The 20602-nt window shown below is 44.1% G+C and overlaps 1 protein-coding gene across 4 annotated transcripts; it reads right to left on the reverse strand.

Annotated features, from left to right (window-relative positions):
• Nucleotides 1-128: 128 nt before the first annotated feature.
• On the reverse strand, nucleotides 129-18174 carry GAPDHS (glyceraldehyde-3-phosphate dehydrogenase, spermatogenic). 4 transcript variants are annotated; one of them, XM_084815369.1, is made up of 13 exons: nucleotides 18089-18174; nucleotides 16525-16688; nucleotides 12518-12626; nucleotides 9650-9847; nucleotides 8274-8370; nucleotides 6609-6715; nucleotides 4958-5048; nucleotides 4581-4699; nucleotides 3812-3893; nucleotides 3059-3210; nucleotides 2382-2544; nucleotides 964-1061; nucleotides 129-546 (listed from the first exon to the last, which is right to left on the reverse strand). In XM_084815369.1, the coding sequence occupies exons 3-13, from the start codon at nucleotides 12583-12585 to the stop codon at nucleotides 471-473; spliced, it is 1251 nt and encodes a 416-aa protein (XP_084671495.1). In that variant the 5' UTR covers nucleotides 12586-12626; nucleotides 16525-16688; nucleotides 18089-18174; the 3' UTR covers nucleotides 129-470. The 4 variants fall into 4 exon arrangements, with proteins under 4 accessions (XP_084671495.1, XP_084671496.1, XP_084671498.1 ...); XM_084815370.1 differs by lacking the exon at nucleotides 16525-16688; XM_084815372.1 differs by lacking the exon at nucleotides 12518-12626.
• Nucleotides 18175-20602: the final 2428 nt, after the last annotated feature.

Below are 20602 nucleotides of genomic sequence, written 5' to 3' on the forward strand. Positions count from 1 at the left end.
CCTAGGGTAGAATCATTTTGCAATTTTCATGATCTCAGAAGACGTCCAGTCGATACAAATGCACATTTTTGGTGAGGTCAAAATCTGGATTTCTGGACTCACGGGGAGTTAAAAGAATTATGAGAATATTTCCAGGTTCACATAACTTCAGTGGTTTTATTTCAACATTTACAAGATCTCAAGGACACTACAGCCACACAAACCAATGCATAACCCCAGAGGCTATACTCTCTTTCTCCAGGGGGAATTTGGTGCGATTTCTCCACTACAATTTTTAAGCTCATACACGCTGCTGTGGAAAGCAGGATTCACACTCACATGTACACACACAAAGCTTTGCAATGACACACAAGGTGCAGTGTTCAGGGTTCTGTGGTTGAAGCAAAGAACAGGCCAGGAGATCAAACCTATTGACTAAAGGGGTGAGGCCACTCTGTTGGATAGCCTGGAACGCAGAGCGTGGGCAGTGCTCAGTTGTCCTCCTTGCTGAACATGTGCTTCAGGAGATCTGCTACACGGCAGCTGTAGCCATATTCGTTATCATACCTATAGAACAGAATCATCATCATAAGCAGCCCTCATATCCCAAAGCTGCCCATTTATGCAAGCCAGCAGTTTCCATCAGCCTCTGACAGATGGTGCTCTGTACACATTTAGCCCCAATATTATATGTGTCCGGTCATTTGAATATTGGTATTAATTGATAAAGCTAGTGACAAATCAATGTTTTGATTGCCCGAAGACACCGAATTACACCATGCTTAGTCAAAAAGGAATACTCCATGCTAAGTATGCTCAGCTTTCAGTGGAAGCAACATGACTATCCAAGCAAGGCAGCTGCCCAGGTGGCCAATTTTCATGGGAAGGGATTAGAAGGAAGCTGCCAACTGTGTTCCAGCGTGGAATAACCGGGCTCAGGAAGCCAAGCAGGAAGACAAAGGATAACCCCCTGTTCATTCTTACCAGGAGATGAGCTTCACAAAGTTATCATTGAGGGAGATCCCTGCTCCAGCATCAAAGATAGAAGAACGATGGTCACCAATAAAATCAGTAGAAACAACCTGCAAAAGAAGGGTGAGGTTGCCACTGTTCATTTCTGACAAACCATCTTGCTCCGTGGGAATGGAAGAAGCAGCAGACACAACTTGGTGAACTGCCACCATCTGGTTCTTAGTGGTTCCCCTCACCCACCCAATTGCCACCAGAGGGTTTCTGAGGAAGGAACCTAGTTGCCCTGAGGTGATGGTAGAAGCAGCAGATTATACTTGAAAGTAAAGGGAGAAGAAAAACAGCAGAAAAAAAAACAGATAAGAACAGGCCAGCAAAGAAGAACAATGCAGTGCAAACCTGAGTACAATCCGATCCAGAATAGGTATTGTCAAGGGCTCCTTGGAGGCCTCTCTGTCTAATCCAGGAGCCAAGTCCAGACACAGACAAATGGATTCTTTTCAAAGCTTTATTCCTCTTTTACAACTTAACAACTCTACTGTTAGCAACTAGATATGAGCAGCAGAGTACCTATGCCCTACGTTGGACAGTTGGTCCCCGTTTGAAAGGGAATTACTGGCAGACCCTTGAACTTAAGGACTAGGGAGAGTCCCTCCCCTTTCCCCTTGGATCCTCTGGGCGCAGCCGTTGTTTGCGCTCCAACCGGGCACTACGCCTCCTTTCTGCGCCCTCCATTTGGCGCCACTCTCTGCGTCGGCGTCGCATGTCCATCAAGTCTGCTTCCTGCGCTCTGTCACTCCCTGGACTGCTATCTAATCCAGGAATGCTGGTGGGAGGAATCTCCGTCAGCTGTTGGCCCTGGGAAAGAGGAGCGCGCTCCTCTCCCAGGAGCGACTGCTCTTCCTCAGAATCAGAACTACTCTGGGATTCTATGGGCTCAGTGTCCACCCTGACAGGTATATTTCCATCCACCTGGGAAACCGAATCAACCCCCCCACATACACACTTTTTTCCTTCTCCCTCCCAATCCTTTTCCTTATGTCTTGTGTCTTTTAGATTGAGAGCCTGGTGGGGACGAAACCTGCTCTGGGAGCCTTTTTTGGCTGAAGAGTAGGATAAAAATATTTTCAATAAATCAATTGTATACAAAGGAAAACGAAGGACTCTAGCAGGCGATGTCAAACCAGCATCCCGGGATTCCAGAGTCAACGACATACCAGACATCTGTGTCAGAGATTGTGTCGCTAAGTTATTAGCCATTTTGGACATTCCTACAGATATTTAATGTAGAACAGAACAGCTGATGACTAGGAACACGCTCTTTTTTATTTTGATGAACACTGAGTCCGACTGACTGTGCACCTTCAGCTAGTTCAGTGAAGTACTTTGGATGTTCCTCATCTTGTCCAACTGATAGTACTATCCATTCTTACCTCATCTTCTGTATATCCCAGGATCCCTGCCATTGGTCCTCTAGATGCCTTCTTGACAGCTTCTTTGATCTGAGCATAGGTGGCTGGCCTCGAGAGGCGGCAGGTCAGGTCAACAACCGAGACATCACACACTGGCACACGGAATGCCATGCCAGTGAGCCTCCTGGTGAAAAGAAGTTTAGTCATTAAGAGGGAAACAAACATTATCTCCAAGAATACTATTAATGTGAGCCAAATTACGTATTTTTTAGACAAGTGGGCTTGGGACATGACATTCCATAACCACCTAATCTGTATGCAATGCATATCTTGGGGAAACTTGGATATCATAAACAAGTGCCACAACTGTCCTACCAATGTCTAGTAATCTATTTTTATGCCAGACAACCCAAGGAGCTAGCATGATTTTATCAGCAATCCCAAGTATTCAGCTCTTATCAGAAATGCCATGCAGAAGAGCTGGGGAGGAAATGCTTTGTGGGTTTAGCATAGAGACCTAAAGCAACTGTCCTAAGAGTGGAATCATAGGCAATGACATGCTTCTCACTCTACCCCAGGGCCACATTGAAGCACTATTAGCTTGTAAGATGCATTTCCTAGGCACCAGACAGTGAGGGTAACTCCAAAGGAGCAGAAGGCCTCTCCAGTGGCCTCCGAGAATAAGTTATGTTAAGTACCCATTAAGCTCAGGGATGACCTTTCCCACAGCTTTTGCAGCACCAGTAGAAGCTGGAATGATGTTCTGGTGGGCCCCCCTCCCATCACGCCAAGCCTTGGCAGAGGGACCATCGACAGTCTTCTGAGTGGCAGTGTAAGCATGAACAGTGGTCTGCAAACAGGAGAAGCCAGTTAGTACAGAAAGACAAGACATTTAAGAGTAATTCATAGTCTATAAAGCCACAGCTCAGGTTTTCCTGAAACTCCAAAGCACTTCTATTGCATGCAAAAATGCAATTCAGAGATAGAAGTTTTATTGCTCATTTGTTAACCTTATGGTATATATGAACTCAAGCCATGACTGGTGACAGAATGTAAAACCCAAAGACTGAGTTGCATGCTAAAGTACTGAAGGTAGTTTTTTGCCTCTTAGTAAAGAAAGCAAAAGCAATTTTGCTCCAAAAAAGCATCAATGAAGAGTCAACACATGGTCATATGACAGCTGTAGACAGGATTTAACTTCCCAATATCTTTATTTTGGAAGCTTGGCACTTAAGGACTGAAGGGCAGCTGTAACAATATTGGTTTGAATACTAAAAATGTTCACCAGTTCGTTAAGTGTTCCTGCAGTGAGTTATTGAAAACAGGAAATGTTCCCTGTCCCTTAAGAACCTTTCGATCTATAGAACACAGGAGTGAGAGTACTCAAGATTGTGTCAGGAGGAGGAAGTTCTGCTCTTGGGTGCAAGCTCTGCTCTCACAGGGAATCTTACCATAAGGCCCTCCACAATGCCAAAGTTGTCATGAATGACCTTGGCCAAAGGTGCCAGACAGTTGGTGGTGCAGGAAGCATTGCTGAAAGGCAAGCAGTACACATTTAGCTGAACAGGCATCCCCCCCAACCAGCCTACATGCTGCCTGGGCCCCCAGTATTATTAGTATTAGTAGTAGTATTATACACACACATAAATCTTGCACCACAAATGTAAATCTGTGTTTACAGCCACAAATATAGATGTTTACAGCCGCTACTGAAGTACCTCCTCAAGTATTAACAAAACTCCCATACACCTCCATGTGTTCCATTCACGAAAGGCTTGGTCTGCTGTCTTCTATTTTGAGGAAACATTCCATACTCCAAGTTTTGATTGTTAGGTGAAGACGTCTCCATGTTCAGACTTTCCTAGCAATCAGGGTGTCTTGAACAGCCTATATATGTGTGCCAAATCCACTTTCTAGAGTTCCCTAACTATTTGGGGATACACTCTGAATCTATTATATATACACACTTATCAGCACCTTGTTTTACAATGCAAGCTCAATATATGGAGACACAGACAGAGAAAGAAAGACTTTATTCTTTGTTACATCATCTCGCCACCAAGTATTCTCGCCACTATACCCACTGGCAGGAACCATGCCTCCTTGCATAAATTTTGGGAGCATGACTCTTCACTCAACAGGATCTGCAGATGTTTGACCCTAAAGTGTATTACACCAGCTCCTGGCCAGCCTTTCACCAGTCTGAAAGGTTCGTCTTACCTCACAATATTCATGCTAGATGGATCGTATTTCTCATGATTGACTCCCATAACAAACATGGGAGCATCGGGGGATGGTGCGCTCACCACTACTCGCTTGGCTCCACCATGGAGATGAGCCTGTAGAAGAAAGGTTTTAAGTGGTCAATTGCTGCAAATCAAACACTGCCATGCAGAAGGCGCTGGAACTAGGCTGGAAAATATACCACACCATCAAGACAGCAAATAAAAGATTGTGTGCTCCAAGACAGAAGTGATCTGTGCCAGTACACTTCAAAGCCAAGCATTTAGAGGGAAGTCCAGTATAACTATAGGAGGGCCCGAGCATTACTTGCCTTTTCAGAGAAAGTTAGATAGCTGACACCTCCAGATACTTACCGAAGCTTTATCAACAGTGAGGAAGACTCCAGTGGATTCTACTACATACAGAGCTCCTGCCTCTCCCCAAGGGATCTCAGTCGGTTTCATGCTGTGAAATACAAGATTGTAGTCCTTTTTATCAGTAGCTGCCTGACTGGCTTCTGCTAAATCAAGTTTAGTATTTGGCAGTGCAAAGACACCCCACCCCCTGAAATTATTAGCAGCCAAAGTAAACATGCAGGTTGGCAGTCATGGCCCTGATGAACTACAGTACAGATTATTAGTCTTTAAAACTACTGACCAAGAGCTGAGTAGTAAAATTAATGTCTGAACAAACTGTTACCCTTCTCTGCAATCACTCTTTGGAGTCCATATATGTCACTGTTAAGCATGAGACAATAAGGCTGGAATTAGGTGTTGTGTAGTGTTTCTACTCCCCAACCTTGCTTCTACAAACATCTAGCAGAACGTACTTGTGTCCCAACATCCAAATGTATTTCTCTGCACACGCACACATGTGTGCACAAACACACACACACACACACACACACACACACACTCTACAATGTCTAGCAGGGGCAAAGGCCTGATAAGGTATACTAGACATTATAGGGGCAAAGGAAACTGCTAGACAACACTGATTTTGGGGAGCCAGCACCTGTGTATAGCATCAAGTTCTGGCTTACGGTTGATGCTGTGTAACAACGGGTTACATCAGTGAGGGTATGTCATGTAGACCAGGGGGGAAATAGGTACTTTAATATAGTCTAGTGAGGACTAAATGCTAGTGCCTTTGTTAATCCCTGGCACATCAGCAGGCTGACTAATGAAAAAATCAGACCAAAGTAAGCTCAAACATATGAAGCAAGCTGACTTCATGATTGCTACTAACTTCTACCCATGACAACCAGCGTAGGGGGTGGAAACAAAAAAAGGAATACATCATTACATTTTAAAAATTCTATCCTTCCTCCAAAGAGCTCAGGCCAACGCATGTGCTTTCCCATCCCAATTTTATCCCAAGAACCCTATGAGGTTGCTTAGGTTGAAAGACAGTGACTGACCCAATGACTCCCAGTGAACTTCATAGCAAAGTAGGGATTTGAATCTGGGTCTAAGAAGAAATGTGTTGGATCAAACTAGAGGCTTACCTAGTCCAGAATTCTGTTTGTACAGTGGCCAACCAGATGCCATGGGGAAGCCCACAAGCAGGACATGTGAGCAAGAGCACCCTCCCCCTCAGTAGTGTTCCCTAGAAACTGGTATACATTGGTATACTGTCTCCAATACTGGAGATAATATAAAGCCATCATGACTAGTAGCCATTGACAGTCTTATCCTCCATGAATTTGTCTAATCCCCAAGTTGATAGCCCTCACTACATCTTTTGATACATCTGAGACCGGCCTTCTACCTACTATAACACATTAACTTCTCTATTCAATTCTATCACTCCCAGCAGAAGGATGAGACGTACTTTATCAACATGCAGGCAAGAACAAGATGTACTCTCTGGGGTGTAAAAGCATGCATATGTATATGAATATTTTTGGTGCAGTCTTCTAGCCAATTTAAGATTAGCAGAAATCTCAGGAGCCTTCCTTAGATGACTACTAATAAGCGTGTACACATCTACAGAATAAAGATACTGTGCTTTGTTCCCACTTACCACTGGAATACAGAGATTTTTGAACCATTCACTACTAGTTTGCCACCATCAGCCTTCACTTCTCCTTTGAAGCGCCCATGAGTAGAATCATACTTAAACATGTAGACCTAAGGGGGAAAGTAGGGGTCAACAAAAGCCATATTCTTGCTAAATGGATGTTACAATTTCTATTTTCTTGGCTAGAAAAAGAAGGCCTATTCAGACAGCATGGGACTGTGCCAGTCACCCCACCTCAAGATGCATCCGATATCTATGCATTGTCATTATGTTTGCTTATGTAAAAGCCAACTTGTGTAGGCACAGACCATGCCATCTGTACTTCCAAATTTCTTATTCCAATTCCACACACTTCATGCCTATTGTGCACTGGGCTTTACTCATGTAAGCCCCTTTGCAAACATGAAGTCAGTGGCCCTGTTTGAATGTAACGGCAGCTTCCAGAGGTAAAATGTGTGTTAATTAACCCATGAATTGCAGGGATGTGTGCCAAGCCTGAGCCACTTTGTTTCCATTAACAACCCTTGAGTGCCGCATCTAAGGGGTGTTTCTATGACATTCAAACAGGGGCGCTTGGGGTTGTCCGTGAGTTAAACGACCCAAAGCTAACCCATGGCTTGTTCTTGGGTTAACTTGGAGTTGTATTTCCCATGAAAAACCCCAAATGCCCTTGCTCAGATGTCACAGAAACAACCCTCAAATGCTGCATTCAAAGGCTATGAATGGAAACTGGAAGTGGCTCATGTGCGGCTTGGGCACAGTGCGCGTCCCTGCAACTTGTGGGTTATTTAAGCCACGATTAGCCACCAGATGTCACCATTATATCCAAACAGGGTTAGTGTGTGGCTGTAAGATACACCACTTGGACCAAAACATCCTACTGCAAGAGCACCTACTACCAGGTCTATTGCTGTGGCTACCCCGGTGTCCTTGAACTTTTGTCTTGCCTCTGAAGCAGAAACTATTTACTATGGGCCTAATTAGTACTCAGTGTAAAGCCAAGGTGGGGAAATGTTCCTTACCTGGGAGTCTGGCTCACCCCTGGGAACTGTTCCTTCCCCTATAACCCCACATCTTTACATCATAGGAATCCCTTTCTCCATGTACAGAGAGGAATGGAGTGATCATTTAATGCCTCTGTGCACAGAGAAAGGAACTGCTCAGCACTAGGGAAGGGCAGCCTCTCTCGAGCACTGAGCAGGAAACCCCGCTCTTATCTCCGATCAATGATCAAAGATAAGAATAGGTTTCTACTCAGTGCTAGAGAAAGGCTGTCTTTCTCCAACACTGGGAAACAGGCTTAGACCTGAGAGGGAACCCATGCAGTCCAGAGGTTCCCAATTTCTTGTGTAAAGGGAAATGTTCCATGTTTGCTCATGTTCCAGTATTTCACACAGACAGCAAATCTCTACATCTTGATGCAGTACAAGAGCAAAGTGGCAGAAGTCAGGTACCTGGGCTATATATAGTATTTCAAGACCACCTAATTTTTAGTTGTGCTACAGCTCAACTCAAGCTCTGGAATGACATCTGCTCAACAACTAGATTATGCATGCTCAGTTTAGTTCACCTTGCTGCATAACATTCTCCTTTTGAGTCTTATCGGGGAAACAGACTTAAGCACCACTAGTAGTTTGGAATTGAGTGGTTACACAACTAAGACATTACCATGTAGTTGAGGTCAATGAAAGGATCATTGACAGCCACAACTTTGATCCCCTTCTCTACGCAGGCTCGGAGAACCAAGCGCCCAATACGTCCAAATCTGCAAAAGCAAATAAGCCAATCCATTAGAGTAGCAAATATCCCCCAGCCCCTTCTACACAATTAAGGAAGAAAAAGAGGGGAGTAGAATAGTCTTTCTCTATGTAGCTATGAAGGTTTCCTCAACATTAAAAGGCCAAATCTGTAATTATCATCAGGACATACAGTATGAACAACTAAGCACAAAACCCTGCTAGAAGCCTATAGGTACATGCCTTCCTTGAAGTTTAGAACAAAACAGGCATTCTGAGGCAAGACATCCCAGGCTCTTTATTTTTGTTTTTACACTAGGAACCTCGTTCTAGTTAACCAATCTGGGAAATAACATGAATCAATCTCAACTACAATAAAGGAATGACCACAAAAGGTACACAACAAAGTGCAACATGCCAACAGAGCTCAAACACTGTTGTTCTTAACAGTGCATGTTCAGAACAAGAAGACCAGGGCTTTCCAAACTGTGTTCTAGGGAACGTTGGGGTTCCTTAGAACCTTATCAGTAAGCTTCTCAATTGAGAATTTCAGTAATGGTGAGTATCAAGAAGTTCTCTTTGAAAGATTTTGCTCACCACTTTCTATACTCCGCCACAGCGCTTGGCCAGGGAAGCATCGGGTCTATTGTAGGATACATGCTCAATTCATTGAGAGTGACTAAGGACTAGAAGACCTGGGCCCCTAGAACAGGGTTGGATGGAAGACAGATTTGGATCTACTGGTAAATCACTGGATAATTTGCAGTACATCTACAAGGGTTTATGATGCTAAGCTGTTTAACAGTAGCAACATACATTCCCCAACAGCTCTGCCTCCAAACCACCATTTTGCAGCTGGCTCCAGTTGGTGGACCTCGCCATCCTAGTAAAAAAAGTGAAGCGATTCCTTTGGGAGGCTTCTCAAGTAAACAAATCAGTACGCAAGAGGTTCCTTGATGCTGGAAGGTTCGGAAACTAGTGTTCAGCAGCAGTGCTCCATCCCCCCTTCATTTAGTTTGCTCCCTTAGCACAGGTACTCACACCCAAATTGCAAACTCCGATTGCAGAATTGCTTCTGAATTAAGCCAGCTAGCTTCATTCCAACCACAAGGTTTTTAAAGTATGTTCTTTCTTATAAAACGTATGTTGCAAGGAACCAGTAAGAAGACTACTCATTTTATTTTCCTCATTATAAAGACATCTTCAGTAAAAACCCAGAAGACCTCTTTGCAGGTGCCCATTTGATGATCTACAATCATATAATAAATACATAAATCCTAACCCAAGCAGCAGAGAAAAAATTCTTACCCATTGATTCCAACAGCTAGTTCAGCCATACGTTTTGGAGGTGGTGGTGGTGGTGGAGGTGGCGGTGGCGGTGGCGGAGGTGTCGGAGCTTCTGGTTCCGGCTCTGGAGTAGGTGGTCCTGTTTCCGGCTCTGGTACTGGGGTAGGTGGTACTGGCTCAGGAGAGATCTTTGGGGGAGATCCTTCACTGATCTCAAGCCTAGAAGAATCAGAAAAAGGTAAGCATGCTTCCTTGGACAGGTGGATTTAAAGAGCAGAGCTACTTCAGATTTAAATTGGTTTAAGTCATTCCTTCTTCCCAGGGAATTTTGGGAACTGACATGCTGGGAGGAGGTCTGGGATCTCTAATGATTCTCAGAACCTTCTTTTAACTACCATTCCCAAGAATGGGGATTCTTTGGAATATGGGATTGCTGATCATTAGATTGGTGTAAGTATAATGTAAGTTGATCTAGATATAATCTTTTCATTATCCTTTTTTTTTTTCAGGCATTCCCAATTATTCTCCAATAACTCAGTCGTTAAGATAGTGAAACATCCAAGATTCTCAATGACAAGATTTTTCTAGCAAGGAGGGTTGAACTCCCGTTTTGTTTATCCAGGTGTCTTTATCCCTCTTCCCCAGCAATCTCAGTTTACAAAGATCTCCAGAGTTATTGTGACAACTCCATGGGATTGTGTACTACAAAATAAATGAGTGATATGTTTCTTACTTGACAGAATTATCAGATTTCACTAGATGCAACCCTTGAATTTCTTCTCTGGCAAATAGATACAATGAAAAAGTGGATCAAAAGGCCACATACAGACATAACATTATTTGAACAATGGGAGCACTTTGGAAGTGCAATTCCAGCATTTTGTTCAATCTATTTTCTCTCCAGGGTTTTGCTCAGGAAAACCAGTTCTGCAAGTTTGAATCAGAGGCTGGCACTAATTGGCTGGCATCCAGGACATCATGAGCCCCTGCCCCTCTTCAATCCCCAAGTTAGTTTTATAGCTCTTTGATTTTTCTTTGGAAATTTTAAAAAGACAGCCACTTTAAGCATGGGAAGAGGAGCAAGATCGTCAATTGAATCAGCCTTCAAATCACTACTATGTCTATCTGCCTTTATTATGAAGGCTAGAAGAAACTGGGTTCATTTTTGCAGAAGAAAAATCTAGTCGTTCCTGTTTTTATGTTATGTTTGTTCACAGGCAAACTTCCCAGGTCCAAACTGCTCATGTCTGACAAGTTTAGTTCCTTACATATAAGAATTATAACTACAATATTCTGATTGCAGCAAGGTTATTAACCATTATTTCTGGTGAGCCATGTACATTATGTAGCTTGGATTATGCCAGGCAACTGAATACCAGTAAGAGACTCCTACAACATTTACAAAGATGCTTGGTTGCATATTTTAGGATAAGAATATTCTAGCTTACACAATACCTAGCAAAGCTGGTGCCCCTATTACCAGTTACTGTTAATTGCAGGGCCCTTCAAAGACCATCAACCACTTAATTTGTCCCAGCCATTGTATTGTCATTTTTGGATTAAATCAAGAACCGCTGGCATGAGAAGCAACATGCCTGCCGAGTTGGTTTTAGCAGACCACATGGTCAAAAGGCTTAGAAATAGCAAACAGCTCCACTGCCATTTAGTTCTATAATGCTAAAGTCCTGTCTCATGTGTCCAATGTACCTATTTCTTTCATTAAAAGATATAGAGTGCGTGAGAGAATGGCCCTGAAAAGTAGCCTATAAATACACCAAATAAATACATGTGTGGCATGGTACAGCTCCTGTAAGAAGACTACATCACACAAGAGAGTCCTGCATACCACCAAAAGCAGGTGGAGCACAGAGAAAGTGACAGTACATACAATCCTGGACAAATGAGCCCTGTGGAGTGAAAACCTGGATCACTTTTAGGTATGTTTTCCTTCTCAATGCATTACATTAGTCTAAGATAGGCTACAATTGTTGAAGCATTCAATATGCAGATCACTCATACATCATTAGTAGTTGCCCATTTGTTTGTAGGGCAAGAGCCAAAGGGATTACAGAATCACTACAAATGTATATCCACTTCATATCAGATTAATTAGCATGGCTTTCCTTATCCTGGGAACTGCAGATAGGTGAGGGTGCTGCAAGTTCTGTTAGTGGGGCTAGGGTGGTTCCAACAGAACTATAATCCCCAGGAGAGAAGGAATGACTGTTAAACCTGTTTAAGTCTGTAATGTAGATATACCCTTTATTATATGACCAGAACAAGACCTTAGTTCTTAGTTCTTAGTTGTCTACTATATGTTCTCTCGGGATTAACAATTGTGAGGTTTCAGCACAGAATAACCCAAGTCAGGTAAGCAAGGAGGAATGGACAGTACATCCCAGTATTCCTATCTGTTTGAAGGCTTTATATTCAAGCCAGTCATCTAGGATCAATAACCTCAAGAACAATGTTGGATGTCTCAATATGCAGAAGAGTGAAAATATTTTTTTCCATACTCAGATCACACAACTGTAGGCTTGTTTCAGTAGGAGTTCACTGTATGCAAGAGAAAGCCCCTGAATCACTTAGATCTGGTTGGGAGGAGTTCCCTTGGAGAAAAAAAAAATCCTTTCAAATGGATACTGTGAAGATCCTGAAGAGTTACTTTTTCTGCTCTGGAAAAACATGCATTGTTTGCAGAGAACTTAGTTTGCAAATATACATGGCAGCCTTTTGGAAAGCAGTATTGTGAAGCTGCAGGCCTACCATTATGATTCTTATAGTGTATAAATCAAAAGATCTTACCGCTAGTTATATCGACTCTCCCAACTCATGGAGAGAGCAGCTATATTGAAATTCTATCTGAAGCCCTGTGAGAAAAGTGCTTACCTGAAAACTTTGACACTAACAGATGTGCCACCCTGATCCATTATTGGGGAGTTACTGCGGTGATTCATTTTGCTGGCTGACCTATCTACCGTTTCTCTACCTAGAAATACTGAAACAGGATTTCAAGAAACTTGTTATCTTTTACTCAACTAAACTTGCTGTAACCATTTTCAGAGATTCCTTAGCTCCGATCATTTGTTTTTGCGTTTTCTTCAGTACCCTTTCAAAGCAGCTCTTGCATTTCCCTGATGTGTTCTTAATTGCATTATGGATTGACCAAGTAGTGTTTTTAACAAGGAACATCTTGGGGTAGGGTGAAGTAGAGAAGCACATCTGACAATTCTTAGAAGATGTTTGAAAGTGTACCTCTAAGTGTCTTGCTGTGCTGGAAGTACTAGTTTAAGAATCAACCCCCAAAAGTAGTTTCCAGTGACATGTGTAAAAAATTGACACATTTTGGAACAAGACCAGAATTCAGAATGAAATTACAGATTTTTGGAGCCATCTGCAGTTGGACTGTAATCCAATTCCACTCTACAGAGCAGATTTGTGGAAATGTTGTCAATGCCATCTCTACAGAAATGAAAAGTACCAGCAATGTAATACCTTATGGCAACTCACTGACAATTCTGAAGATGGTGAAATGGCTATGTTATAATTTCAACACTGCTGCAGTAGTGATCCTTCATAGAATGGAATAGTAGGGTTGGAAGGGGCCTACAAGGCCATCGAGTCCAACCCCTTGACATAGTTACTGCATCAGCTAACATATCAAAGCCTTTCAGCCTTCAAATTACTTTGTACTACAGTAGCCTGAGCACAGCCCACCTGCCTTAAGTGGTAGCACTTTTTTTTTTTTTTAATACTTTAAAAATCAACAATGCTTCTACCCAGACCCAGAAACACATGTTAACTGAAATCATAAAGCAATGGAGCATAGCATCACATTTCAGGATAGTTATATAAGTTTTATCTATTCCCTTTGTGTTCCTGAGCCCCCCATCTGCATTTAAGAGAACAACTCTAAAAGTATGGTTTATATACTGCTGGCCTAATCTGTATTGAGTCTAAGCTAGATGCTTAAATAGCCATGAGAAAAATATATGACCTCTCAGACATTTTACAAGCTTTAACGACAGCTTGTTGGACAGAACCAATCTTTTTAACAGGTCTACAGTGGGAGTTTAAGAGCTTCAAACTTTGCTCTTCAGACTTCTAGATTACCACCAGGTATCTTCTCCATCAATTGCTCAAAACATAATTGAAATGTCTCATTTAAAGGCTACAGATACTTTACACGCAATTCTCAAAGTGAGAGGTCCAGTTAGTTTCTAGAGGTGGTGCAAGTTTTGACCCCAGGTTTCTTCCCCATTGACTTCACACCAGGATTTTGGTCATGGTAAGTTCCTTAGTCTAGCCACGGGCAACAGTAAAATGCCCATAAAATACAAAGGGGCAGAGGAGACATGTTTTCTTGATTCTTAGACCCCTGCTTTCATCTCTCTCTCTCTCTGTGAGATAAGGCAGTCAGTCAATACAAAATTTGCATCAGATTCCTAGCCTCCATTATAACCTTTATCTCATCACTTTGACCTTGAGCAAAATCACCTGCCATATGTTAGCTTCCATTTTTGTAAAAAGATGGTTACTGGATAACTTTCCAGTTTGCCATCCTTTGCATTAATAAGTCCATAGGAAAGCTAGTGATATGCAATTCTAAAGACTATAAGCTCTAAGCTGCTCTGACAGCAGCCTTACCATTAACCACTTATCGACTTGCCCAAGGCAAGTAGCAATTCTTTCTGGGAGAGAAAACAACAAAGAGTCTTGTGGCACCTTAAAGACTACCACATTTATTTTGAGCAAAAACATTTACGGACACTATCCACTTTATCAGATCCATGAAATGTTAACCTCAAATTAGCAGATTTATATACACATGCTGTTTCTCTGCAAGAAACAATTCTACTGAACTGTATGGCTGTGGTAGCTGTTTTGCCTACTCTGTCAATTGATGTGTTGCCCCAAGCAGGAGAGAGAGAGATAAAAAAGACGCAAGTCAATTACCCTGTCTTTGGACAAGAAGCACATCTCCTGGATCTTAGTCAAGAGCTTCTTACTTGGAACTGCAGCATTTTCACTTATTTTCTTATAACACAGCATGCTGTACAATATCTAGGCAGTCACTAGTGGAGGCAGCAGAAGCCATTTTACTTCAACACAGCCAGCTCCCCTCCACACTACCCCAGAAACATTTCTAAATCATTGTATTGGAACACTGTTTTCAGATCCTTGGCAGAAGATCCTGCATAGTTTTGCAATGTATTATAGATTTGGCAACACCTTCTCACAATAATGTATGGTGAAAAAGGGAATTTTTATTTCTCAGTACAGGATTTGTATATCAAGTAGAATAATTTGTACCCTTCTCACAATGGAACACAACATACATAGCCTCTTTAGCAACAGTAATGGCTTAGTTCTTGCAGCAGTGCTGTGAAATATATGTTGATATAAACATAAAAACAAGGGATTTTTTTGCCACCTTCTTTGCAGTTCCAGGATCTTCTGGTTTATGCATCATCCATCCCTGTAAAAATCTTTAGAACAGCTTGAAACTGCATGATGCACAGGAGATTAACAAGGCAAATATTAGATCCAGCCTGACTTAATAATGGCTATACTGGTTCTTATGTTGCTTTATTGCCATTCTAACCTTCCACACGTTATAGATCAGGACAGAAGCACCAGTCTGTCACAGAGAAGAGTATAGTCCCATCCTACTGCAGACATCCAGTTGCTGCAATGACACTCAGCAGCCAGGAGCACAGCGCCAAGCCCATCCAAGGAAATATTAATCAGACGACACCACAGTCCAGTGCAGCCTCGGCACGTACTCACAGCCTCTGAGTGTTTTACAGCCATTGCATCCTGTCTGCAGTGGTTGTGACCTTGAGAGTCAGTGGTACAGCAGAGATGTCTAACAACAGCCCAGTCCTATGAAGTTAGGTGTGCCTAGGCTTATTGATTTGAACACTCTTAGGCATCTAGGTCTATATTTCTCAGTATCTACCGACTGTACCTGTGATAACAGTTGGGATCCAGATTTTCAGTTAGAAAATGGGTTCTCTTCTCTCTATCACCTAAAAGCCCACATTTTACTTCTGACTTTGAGCAAGGACAGACAGGAAGTCTATTCTATTTAAGCTTTAGCCCATCTTGGATACTTCCCTCCTCTTCACTGCTTGTGGGAATCTGGAGCAGGATAACAGCTATCTGCTCACAGTAACACTGGAGACTTGCAAATGCCTTTTCGGAAAGACTATGTATTTCTGTGGGTCACCATAGGTCCATCTTTTTCTGTTGCAGGCAAGCTATTCAAGACACATTTCAACTGTCTTGATAATTCAGTAGCTTGGCAATATTAACCAGTGTTAACCAGCTCCAAAAAAGAAGAATTTTTAAGCATGCATGCATGCGTGCGTGCGTGCACGCACACACACACACACACACACACACTGTAGGAGGAAATAGCGCTCTATGTTCTGCTCATAGTCTCGTTGCTGGAGAGCAAGTGGAATCATTCTATAATGGTGTAATGCAGTTGTAAAGTCTAATTCTTGTGATGAACTCACAAGAAGACTGGTTCCGGGGGCCAGGGGAGGCAATTTAAACCCCTTCCTAACAATGGCATTATTTGTGAGGAAGTGGCTTTTCAATTCCTAAAACCCCTGAGGGAGAATCTTGGCCATCTTCCAGCTGCTGCTCTCTGGAGCGTGCCTGACTCCACGCTGGGTATCATCACTTCATAATCTCACCAATGCGACAGTCACATGAACATGACAGATCCACACAATTAGCTGTTGGTCTAAAAGCAGGTAACTTATTCACTAGGCAACAGGGGTCTTTGCTTCCCTGGCTATGCAAATGGCTCCTAAGCATTAAAAGGACTAGCCCAGCCAGGGTGAAGGCAATGTACATAAGCATCAGACAGCTCCTTCTCTCACCTGAAATCGATACTGTAGGGCAGGGCACCTTTACAGCTGAATTCTATTCTACTTTGATTTGTGCAACTTATCTGCAGGGAAATCTGTGTAGTATTCTTCACCCAGCCCTTCCCATCAAAAGGGATGAGTGGTAGAAAATAAGTGGTAGCCTGGGCTTATATCTGCTGTGAGAGGGGGAAAAAAACAGACAAACGCATCTGGTTTCATTACATTCCTGTAAGCAATAGCAAAGAGGATACATAAGAGAAGTCAAGGGCAGGAGGGGTCCATGTAGCAGTCCTATAAAATTGAATTGTCCAGGCTTGGCTCTCCGGTTCTTTTTCTGACGCAGTTGCATTTCTAGAGAGATCCATGAACAGCACCACCAGATGAATTTGCATCATCATCTCCCACTCTCAGTACCTTCTCTAGCAGCAGGAGTTTATCCTTCCTCCTGTGCCTCACGAGAAGGAGGAAAAGCTTCTTCAGTGCTCAGCACCCTTACTACTGCCAATACTCCAGAAACAAGTGTAAGGTTGTTCTACAGCATCCTTACTACCAAGGCCATCATCGTCTCCCCTTTCCTCATCGGATTCCCAAGCAGCTGCATATTTTCTATTGTTATTTTTTGTTGTCAACCAAGCCTGAGACCCCACAAGCCATACACAGCATCCCACTTCCTACCTTCCAAGTCCTATAAACAAACCACAGCACCACTCTCCACCATCCGAGCTCTACCACACCCACTGGACACTTTCCAATGCCTCATCCATTAAGCCACTGACGCACTGGCATGCCCCAGGGCAGCCTTCCCCAACCTGGGGCCCTCCAGATCCGTTGGACTACAACTCCGCTGGCTAGGGATGATGGGAGTTGTAGTCCAACACATCTGGAGGGCCCCAGGTTGGGGAAGGCCGCCTTGAGGGGGCTGTCCCCCTCCAGAGGCCTGCATGCCTCCAGGGACGCTTTACCCAGTGGGGCTGCAAAGGAAGGCAGGGCGCTGCTCAGTACATGCCTCATTCCTGCCACCCTGTCAAATGCCCTCGCCCCCAAAGCCTGTACAGCCAAAAAGCTTCACACTCACACCTCAAACACACCACCCCTTCCCGACAGGCAGCACCCCCATCACCACCACCTTGTCTCGCGCCGCTCTCGCCGCCTCATGCAGGCCTCTCTCTCAATGCCAGGAAGAGGCTCCATTCATCCTGTCTTGCTCCTTTTTCTGAACTCGCAGGGGTCTTCTGAAGGCAAGCCACCTCTTGAGGCGACACCATCCCTTCACCTCCAACACACTGCAGTCCTCTCAGGTTATTTCCGGCCCTCACCCATTTCAGCTCCCAGCCACGGCCTATTCCGCACCCCCCCCCCCAACACAAGCTTTACAGCCCTCCTCCCTTCTAGCATCCTCTACAGAAGCCAGGCTCCCCGAAACTATCGCCAGGACAACCTAGGCCGCCTCGCATGCAGCAGCCCCCGCCCCAATTCTCTCCAGGTCCACCCTCATCTCCTTTAAACATCCTTCCATCCTCCTCCCTCCTCCTCCTCCAGCCAGCCGCAGCATCCCCGCCTTCCCTCAGAAGCTCACCTAAGGGTCCATCCAAGCGAGAGCCTGGGTGGCGTCGAACAAGAAGAGCAACGGCCGGGCGCTCGCTTATATACCCCCGCTCCGCTGCTAGGCAACGCCAGCCCCCGCCCTCCCCGCTCTTCTGCCGCCCTTATCTCTGAACGGACACGCCCCCGCTCCCTTCTGGCGGCACAAAACGTCCCTGCGCGGCGCCTAACCAAGGGCTAGCCGCACCGCGCGTGCGCGGAGCAAACCCCGAGGCTCCCCTCGCCCTTAGAAGCTGCCTCGGCGCTGCGGGGGAGCGCGCGAGCGCGGGACAGAGCGGCACCCACCCCGCCTTGCAACGGCCACGGCGCGCGCGCGCGCGCCCGCCCGCTCTCGCGCATGCGCAAATCCCATCCTTGAGCAGCTTGCGGGCGAAGGTACCTGCTGCCGCTTTAGGGAGGGACGGGGAGAAGAGAGGAAGGAACGCGCAGTGGCTTCTGGGCACTGTGGTTTTCTCGACCCGCCTTCCGTTCCGCACCAAAGGAATTTGCTGGGAGCCAGTTTGGTGGAGTGCTCTGACTGGGAGCCACTCATTTCTTTCCCGGTTTGGAGGTCATTGTTGTAGCTTTTCTTTCCACAAAGCCAACTCGGAAATAAAAAAAAATAAAACACCAGAATAAAAATAAAGGGAGCGTAGAATTTATACCCAAGTATTGAATTAGCTTGCTTGCTTCTTTCTTTCCCAGCCTTTCAACCACACAGTAATTCCAGTCTATGCCCCAACCACTGTGGCTGAAAAAGCTGAGGATGATCAGTTCTGTGAAGACCTACAACACCTTCTAGAACTAACACCAAAAAAAGACGTCCTCTTCATCATAGGGGATTGGAATGCTAAAGCAGGAAGTCAAGAAATCACCAGGATAACAGGCAGGCATGGCCTTGGTGTACAAAATGAAGCAGGACAAAGGCTAATAGAGTTTTGCCAAGAGAACACGCTGATCATAGCAAACACGCTTTTCCAACAGCACAAGAGACGACTCTACACATGGACATCACCAGATGGTCAATATCGAAATCAGATTGATTATGTCCTTTGCAGCCAAAGATGGAGAAGCTCCATACAGTCAGTAAAAACAAGACCTGGAGATGACTGTGGCTCAGATCATGAGCTGCTTCTTGCAAAATGTCGGCTTAAATTGAAGAACGTAGGGAAAACCACTAAACCATTCAGGTATGACCTAAATCATACCCCTTATGAATATACAGTGGAGGTGAGGAATAGATTTAAGGGATTAGACCTGATAGACAGAGTGCCTGAGGAACTATGGACGGAGGTCCGTCACATTGTTCAGGAGGCAGCAACTCAATCCATCCCAAAGAAAAAGAAATGCAAGAAAGCAAAGTGGCTGTCTGATGAGGCTTTACAAGTAGCTGAGGAAAGAAGGGAAGCAAAAAGCAAGGCAGAAAGGGGAAGATATATCCAACTGAATGCAGAGTTCCAGAGAACAACAAGGAGAGACAAGGTGGCTTTCTTAAATGAACAATGCAAAGAAATCAAGGAAAACAATAGAATGGGAAAGACTGGAGATCTCTTCAAGAAAATTGGAGATCTCAAGGGAACGTTTTGTGCAAAGACCGGCATGATAAAGGACAAAGAAGGCAGGGACCTAACAGAAGCAGATGAGATTAAGAAGAGGTGGCAAGAATACACAGAAGAACTATACAGGAAAGATCTGAATGTCCCTGATAGCCATGATAGTGCGGTCACTGAACTTGAGCCGGACATCCTAGAGAGTGAAGTCAAGTGGGCCTTAGGAAGCATTACTAACAACAAAGCTAGCGGAGATGACAGTATTCCAGCTGAGCTATTTAAAATCCTAAAAGGTGATGCTGTTAAAGTGCTGCACTCAATATGCCAACACATTTGGAACACTCAACAGTGGCCACAAGGCTGGAAAAGGTCAGTTTACATTCCAGTTCCAAAGAAGGGCAATGCCAAAGAGTGTTCAAACTATTGCACAATTGCGCTCATTTCACATGCCAGCAAGGTTATGCTCAAAATCCTACAAGCTAGGCTTCAACAGCATGTGAACCGAGAACTACCGGAAGTACAAGCGGGGTTTCGAAGAGGCAGAGAAACTAGAGATCAAATCGCCAACATTCACTGGATCATGGAGAAAGCAAGAGAATTCCAGAAAAACGTCTATTTCTGCTTCATTGACTACGCTAAAGCCTTTGATTGTGTGAATCACAACAAACTCTGGCAAATTCTTAAAGAGATGGGAGTACCAGACCACATTACCTGTCTCCTGAGAAACCTGTACGAGGGTCAAGAAGCAACAGTAAGAACCAGACATGGAACAACCAATTGGTTCAAAATTGGGAAAGGAGTACGACAAGGCTGTATTTAACTTATATGCAGAGTACATCATAAGAAACGCCGGGTTGGATGAATCACAGGTCAGAATTAAGATTGCCGGGAGAATGATCAACAACCTCCGATACGCAGACGATACCACCCTAATGGCAGAAAGCGAAGAGGATCTAAAG

This window comes from Heloderma suspectum, chromosome 10 (genome assembly GCF_057233095.1).
Source record: "Heloderma suspectum isolate Gila_16-S chromosome 10, 16-S_ref, whole genome shotgun sequence".
Taxonomy (NCBI): Eukaryota; Metazoa; Chordata; class Lepidosauria; order Squamata; family Helodermatidae; genus Heloderma; species Heloderma suspectum.